This window comes from Platichthys flesus, chromosome 18 (assembly GCF_949316205.1).
Source record: "Platichthys flesus chromosome 18, fPlaFle2.1, whole genome shotgun sequence".
Lineage (NCBI taxonomy): Eukaryota > Metazoa > Chordata > Actinopteri > Pleuronectiformes > Pleuronectidae > Platichthys > Platichthys flesus.
In genome coordinates, this window is record NC_084962.1 from 13,570,701 (window position 1) to 13,578,593 (window position 7,893).

A 7,893-nucleotide genomic window follows, 5' to 3' on the forward strand; every position below is an offset into this window, starting at 1 on the left:
ATGTTTAAATTCACTGGATCTAGAATTTTGATCAATTACTATATTATATTACTGGGAAAACCATATCTTGTCATTCTAAACAAAGTGAAAAACGATTCCTGGATCATCCCCCCCTGAACCAGACTTTAACGGGTTCTTCTTCGTGGTAATCCATCCAGCGGTTTTTGCATGATCCTGCCAACTCACCAGCAAACACAGATGAAAACGAAAGGAATATTCGTCCTCAGTTGATCTCAGACAACTCAATCACAATCACTCTTAATTTAGTTCTGAAAGGTTTGTGAAGCCAAAGACAGAAACATGAGAAAAAGAGAAAACAAGTGAAACCTTTGTTTTAGAAGATTGACTCATAATATTGTTTGAGCCAAGCAATGACTTCAGCTACTTTGAAAACGATTGCACCACGGCCGTAAAAAAATACAAATGAAGCTCCGGAAAATCCAGAAAACGACTGTTAAATTAGTTTGTTTCTGTAGCTCATGACTGGTCTTGTTTGTGAGATAAGCAAAGACAATTAGATTCGTCTTCAGATGCAGACAAATATTTGGCTTGGGCAATATTCTCATATCCTTTTTAAAATTGTATTTGTCCTGCTGAGGGGGTCAGATGAGTGGGCTGGTGGGGGGGTTTGGAAAATACACAGATTTCTGCCAAGTTTAAACAGAGTCGATGTAAATACCACTTTACTCCCATTAAAAACCCGTGAACTGACCCTTTACTATAAATCCGACCCTTCTTTATTTGGGATTCACAACGCGACCGAACACATCTGGTGTTTTACCTTGAGGTTGATGCGCTCCAGCAGGTCCTCCACCGAGGTGGGCTTGGGTGGTCGGCCCTTCCTCCTCCTCCGCACGGGCCTCTTGGGCTTCTCCTCCTCGTCGCTCAGCACGTCCACGTAGATGAACTTGAAGGTGCCCACTTTGTTGTTGAGCAGGCCCATCCACGTCCCCATGGGCGGCTTGCTGATGATGTCGATCACGTCGCCGCGCTGGAGGGAGAAATCAGAATCAAGGGGATGAGCCAATCGTTTGGCTTTTACCGTTTGTGCAAAGATACAGGAACTAGCTTGGGAAATTATAGAATAGCAAATAATGAATGTCCCAGAGGTGTGTTCTACCTTCAGCTTGAGGGAGTCGGAGTCATAGGGGCTGGGGGTGAAGTCAGTGTGGACCCTGGCCCGACCGCAGAACGGCCCCCTGTACGGCGGCTCCTCGTCGTCGCCATCTTCCGACTTCACGCTCTCTCTGTTACTGGCCGATGAGTCGGTGGTGCTCACCGTCTGACCACCTGGACACAGACACGTTTAGAGAAGCTAGGACATGTCCAACACAGTCGATCCAGACTGAAACTGTCATCAGAGCATCTCCCCATCGTCACGGTTTAAGGTCGAATGGTTTTTCTCAAGTCGAGATTGAGTCAGTTTCTGTGTCAGTCAAGAGTTTAACTGGGTCCTGGACACGTGTGTTGCACATCCTGGGAGAAGCTGAGTATTCAAGCGTCCGCGCAAACGGTGCAGGAATCACGTCGACGTGTGGAAACCAAAGAGGCAAGACTTCCGACCTAATCGTTGCAGCATGTTCGTGCGGCTGTTCCTCGGCTCTGAATCGCTTCGAGTCGGCCAAGTGTTCAATTCATACTCTCAACTTAAAACAGCGGCGGGGAAATGTATCTGCAGAGACGTGACGCAAACACCAGGCTGAAGTAATCAGAGGATGTGATTGGATGAGAGGACCCGAGAGGATGAAAACGGGCTCGGAACCCATGTTGAGGCAGCTGGGGGAGCTGGGTGTTATCAACAGAGAGGATCACTGGACATGTAATGCCAGACGCAGCGTGGAGGTTACGTCACCTGTCTGGATCTGAAACCCGCAACCGCTACACATCACAGGTGTTTTGCATTGAGAGGATATTTAAAACTTTGGGTTGTCTTTTCATTCAGACGTTTACAGGAGCTACGTGCTGCCAAAATATGCAGGATGAAAATAATCCTCATAATGTTTTCTCTTATTTCACAATATCAGAAGAATCGTATCTGAAAAAAAAACCTGTGTGCTTTCTCTAGAATAACGACTCTCCACTTACTCATTGAGCTCTGTCCGCTGAGTGAACTGCGCAGGCTTTCCACCGAGCCGCCGGCCTTCAGCTTCGGCTTCTCCAGAGAGTCGGTGTCGGGCTGGGGGGACTGAGGGGAACCGGGGGCTCCGTCCAGACTGGACTGAAAGACACAAAGAGAGAGAGAGAGAGAGAGAGAGAGAGAGAGAGATATGAGCATGGGTGATGATGACTGGATACAGGGGACAGACTAAGACAGAAATGTTGAGACTGGAAAGTTTAATAAGTTGACATGTGGGGGAGATAAGATAAGAAAAGTGAGAGGCATGATAAGGATTGTATTTTATTTATTTTAATGGTGTCTTAAAGAGACAGACACATATACAACTGAGTTTTCACCCTTAATGTGATAACACAATTGTGTCATTTGTGTTGATTATGAAGAATATACAAATTCTGGATGCCTTCCTAATATTTTGGGGTTTGTGGGTTTTATTTTGTCTTGTTTTATGTGAACGTGAATGTGAATGGTTTTCTGGTTTCTTTAGATTGTACCCCTGATATTCTAGTGACCTGTCCAGGGTGGATCTGCCCCGATGTGAGCTGGGGTTGGCTCCAGCCGGCCCTGTGACCCTCGGAAGGAAGTCTAAAAAGTCTGCGTTAAACCAATTCTCAAGACCTCATGTGAAGAATCAAACTCTTCTGGGTCACAGCTCTGTATAAAGCGATTTAATATACACAGACGACCACTGTGTTGTTTTTTGTTCCTCGTCCGTTACGCTGGAGTCGCTTCGGGCGGAAGAGTTTTCTTCAGCATCCAGAAATTACTACAGTGGACGATAAAACCTTCACTGGTCATGCGAACATGTGAGTTCTGCATTAAGACACTTAAAAAGTGAACATATCCCTCATGTGGTCAAGTGACATCAGGCGGCACTACAGGAGGCAACGAAAACTTCCAGCCAATAAAAGTCCTTCAGAATAAAAGAGGATTTGAACAGATTTCCCTGCGGTTGACTGACCGTCTAATGTCCGGTTGGAACAACTTACTTCAAGAGGAACTACATTAAATTAAGGAGGCAGTGACACGATTCAATCTGCCCGTTAAAGTAATTTATTACCTCACAAAGGCCAAATGTTTTCTTTTAAATGATTTAATGCTAATAACGAAGCAGCAACATCCTTAAACCTGTGGACATCTACTGTCCATGTTTTATTTGATCCAGTATTCCACTAGGTGGCAGTGTGGTCTATAAAATGACCACGCTCAAGAGATTATGAGATGAGAATATATTTCTCTTTGCTCTCTCCTGCCCCGACGGCTCCGTGACTCGTGCCAGGAAATGTGGGTCACCGCGACGGACAGATGTTCAGCTGTCCCTTACTGACGTATTCTTTAGGGTGACATCAACTGCTGGTGAAGCTGGTGGAGCTGGTGGAGCTACTGGATGCCCAGAAAAATGAAGGCCCAGAGCGGATGAGTCGGCCATTTAACACACTCACACTTAAAATCTTCATTTCCTAAGAACGAGCCTGGGGGGGGGGGGGGGGGGGCACTTCTTCTGCATGACCTCAGCGTGAAGAGAGGGCCGCGCCCCGTCCACACCGGGCCCGGCGAGAGCGCGGCAGAGGTTGGAATCCACATGTATGTTTTTAGTGCTCCTTGTTTATTCTGTAACTAACACAAACCCCCCCCCCCGCCCGCTCTCGACCCGTGGACAGAGTGTGTGGCCTACGCTGCACAACTTCCTCCAAATGTTTGCAGCACTATGGGGAGCCTGTTTTTTGTTTCTGTACAGCTGTGCTCAGGCTCACTTCTCCAACGGATTCAACACAGTGTGTAGATTGTGTTTGCTGGGTTTTAAACAAAGTTGAGGTCGGACTTTGGTTACACACACTCAACGTACCCTATGCGATTGTGTGCAGCCGAGTGTGTTTTTGTCTGACCTGCTCGGACAGGGAGCTGCTGTACTTCTTGGACATGCGTTTCCTCATCGTCTCCTTCACCGACTTCACCTTCTTGCCCAGCGAGATCCGGGACGTCGTGGGGGATTTGACCACTTCTCTGTAGATAGCTTCTTGTTCCTTATTCTGTTTCGACAAGAAAGAGTAAAAAGAGAGGATGAACAAAGAGTGACAGAGATTGAACGGGGGAAAACAAAGGGCAAAGGGGGGAGGAATCACAAAAACAAGGCAGTAAACAGAGGAGATATGGTGATTCGGCGGGACAGGCCGACCTCGGCTTGTGTCCCCCCCCCCCCCCCCCCCCCCCCCCCGCATCCTCTGGTCATTTTAAAAGCCGCCGGTCACTTACGTTGACCTCTGAGCCCGCGTTGAGCACGTGGAGCGAGCGGTTGGTCAGGTCGAAGCCTCCGAAGCTGCACGTTCTCTGTGGGAGGTGGTGGGGGGGTGCAAAACACAGTCAAAATGAGTTACGCTAAAAAAAAAAAGGTCACGTTAGAGCAGCCCCCCCCCCCCAATCCACACCCAACGAGGGTCAACACACGATGAGTCATGCTTGGCGGGACACGGGCAGCGGTTTGATTAATGGACGGGGGGGACGTGGCTTGTGACATATGTGGGGGCATGATGTCATATGGGACTGTGGACAGCCAACAGACGTGATGTAACACAAACCGTTATATGAGCTCCTCTTTAAAAAACGGCCTGAGAGGCCTTTCGGGGGGAAAAGGAGCGGCTACACTGACCGTGCAGAGCTCGCAGTCGGACTACGACGCGAGGCCCTGGAGAGAAATCGACGTCCACTTGATGTGGTCGAGCCAAAAATACACACTTGTGCTTTTTACAAGTCAAAATGCAGGGTGGTCATTACAGCCCGGCCCTTTAATGGGATCCGTTGTGTGGTTAATCGTGAGAAATGCACACATGCAACATATAGGGCGACAATGTGTTATTCTCATCAGGAATCTTTTCAAAGGGAGCGTGTTGTTTCTGGAGAGGACAGTGGGGGGGTGCGGGCTTCAGAGGTCACATTAAGGGGGAGACACAAAGTGACATGAGAAAAGGGGGGTTGGAGGGGGGGGGGGGGGGGGGGGGGGCGAATAAAATAGGATTTTATCGCTAATCAGATTTTTTTAAATCTTTCCCCAAGCTCTGCATCAGGTCATTCACAAAAGATGTAGACACACATATGCACATAGAATATCTGCCAACAAAAAAACCCTCCATGGCTTTTCTCCTCCGCTTCACAAACATTTCATCTACTGGACTAAACTCCCACGACTCCCCTGGATGAGCAGCGTCCGCCTGAGAGGAACTCGCACATTCAGTGTCTCTGTGTTAGATGTCCACAGCTGCAGTCCACATCACAACTTCCCAGGAGAGATATATAAAACAGTTCGGAGAGAGAGAGAGAGAGACGTCCAATGTGATGGTGATGTTTGATGGAATGGACATGCACCCAGAAAAAAAAAAAAGAAAGAAGCCTTTCGATGATAAATATAAGGAAAAAGAAAAAACAACCGGAAAAAAAAAAATTCACATCTGCAATTATAGAGGCAAGGGCCCAAAAAAGTAGAACACGAAAAGCCACAACATAAAAAAGTGGATTCGGAGAGTTCTGGATGAGAGCGGCCTCCAGTGATTTCACCACGACACGATAGGATCCAGGTTCCCTCAAAGCTGCAGGATAGCTCCTCTACATCGCCCCCTAGAGTGTGTGTCGCTACATGTACCGATAAGCGGGGAACACGTAAGAAGTTTAAAGTTGAAGCAGACCTTTGTTCGTGCTTTTTAACAGTTATATATTCACTTTGGTGTAAATATTTATCAGTAGATGTAGTTGACCTGTTTTTTTCTGTTTCCAGTCTGTCACGGCGCAGCCTTGTGATATCAATCTGAAAGTTGATGAGTGTAAAGACGCATCAGTCACTGCGGTTGACTTAATAAGGCCATTCGCCGAGTCTCCGAGGATACGTGCCGTGCAGTTCTGAGGACGAGCGGCTCCGAGCTCGTAAGACATCTCCTCTGCCCACAGGGATCAGTGTGACTGTGCGGGTGCATGGGTTCTTCGGGGATCTGACATTTATAAAAGGCACTTATGAAACCTCCGCCGTAACTTAATACCTGAACTGGGGCACTGCACGTCCCGTGATCATTTCCTTTTCAGACCCAGTAAAAAGGTTTAAAGCCAAAAGGCATTAACTGAAAGGTCAAGGAAGGAGACCTCCCTCTCGGGGCTGTGATGGATATATGGCTCCTCTGGGTTTTCCAGTTCATGAGCACGGCTGCAATACTTAAATGTGGAAGTCTCTAAACGGATGCGTTGAAGACCCGCCCTGTGTGTGTCTGTTGTGTTGTGTTAGCTGCACCTTCAACTCGACCCTCTAAGCTATTCTGCAACTTTGAAGTACACCGAGTCCTGCTCACACGAGGCGGCCGATGGACACCTCACGGTCCCAGACTCACAGACTTCTGCTGGATGCGCAAGAGCACCCGCTTGGTGCAGCGGTCCACGCTGGCCGCCCACTTCCTGTCCGCCTCACGGTCCTCCTCCAATAGGCAGCAGCGCTCGGCGCGGCTGAGGGTGACCGGGCGGACCAGCTGGGCCCAGTTGAGGTGACCGTACAGGCTCCGCTCTACCACATAGGTGATGTTCAGCTCACTGACCGCTGTGCGCCCGCGCAGCCTGCGGGAGGGGAACACCCAGCCCCCTCCCCCGCTCCCCAAACCCTTTGATTTGGCTATATCACAGCGGGCCGGGGAGGAGGGGGTGACAGACAGGGGGGAGACGGGGGTCTTGGGATTGCGCGAGCGCTGGTAGAGAAGGTGCTTGGTGGAGTACGCGTAGTTGGGGTCGGGTTTCCGGTGCGTCCAGCTGCCGTGGTGCCGGTTGGCAGTTTGGTGCTTGGGGCTGCCTTTTGTGCCGTCATCCAGGGAGATCAGGAGGCGAGACTGGGAGTGGGGCTTGGGACGGGGTTTGGTGAGCCCATAGTAGGCATAGAGGGCCTCGTTGTTACTTACCCCATGGGAGATGGAGCTCAGGGCCTTCCGCATCTCGCCGTCGGTCGTGGAGCGTGACAGTTTCCCCTCGTCGTCCAGTCCACAGCCATCCAACTCCGAGAAGGAAGAGCCGCTACCTCCGACGCCGGAGATGGAACCTCCCAGGACGCCAGAGCCCACCGGGGTCCTCCTGGGGGGCCGGATCAGACCGTGGTTGCTGGAAGACTTATTGAAGGTTTTGACCAGCTTGTGTCCGGACCAGGTGTCCAAGCTGCTGGAGGAAGGGGAGGTGGTCAGACTGTCCGTGTCTCCGTCCAGAGACAGCTGATCCTGGGTGAGGGAGGGCAGAGAGGCCTCCTGGGGCAGAGGAGGCTTCTTCAGGACCCCCGTGTACAGAGCTGTGTTGTCCTCACAGGTGAGAGGTGAGTCCAGATTCAGAAAATCTAAACCAGACAGAAACATCCACCAGTTTGTTATTCGGGAGGATTTAAACATCAGTCTCGCTGCAGTCTCATGACAACTCTGTGGTTTTCACTCACCACAGCTAAGCAGCAGACATTTCAAAACACATTCTTAAAGTCTGAGTATCAAGAAAAACCTATGACAGACAAGAATATATGACTTTGCCAAAAAACTAATTCTTTACACCCTGTCATCAATTTCCAAAAACACATTTTATTGTTGTTTAACTTTATTAATTTAGAGCTTAAAAAATATTTCAAAATTTTCAAGCAACAAATGCTATTGACAGAAGATGTTCGATACTTACACTGTAGTCTTAATTTAAAAATACAATACAAGAACATTAATTTACTGGATATGCAATCAGAATTAAATACTGTAAGATAGATAAAAGGAATTGATTTATTAGTGGTG

General features: G+C 48.8%; 1 protein-coding gene across 1 annotated transcript in view; it reads right to left on the minus strand.

Annotated features, from left to right (window-relative positions):
- sash1a (SAM and SH3 domain containing 1a) overlaps nucleotides 1-7,893 on the minus strand; it is a gene marked incomplete in the record, with an annotated part of 149,453 nt that overhangs the window by 9,342 nt on the left and 132,218 nt on the right. The window contains 6 exon segments of the mRNA XM_062411402.1: nucleotides 782-991; nucleotides 1,121-1,290; nucleotides 2,086-2,218; nucleotides 4,003-4,146; nucleotides 4,370-4,444; nucleotides 7,039-7,460. Coding sequence (XP_062267386.1) covers nucleotides 782-991; nucleotides 1,121-1,290; nucleotides 2,086-2,218; nucleotides 4,003-4,146; nucleotides 4,370-4,444; nucleotides 7,039-7,460 — 1,154 coding nt within the window.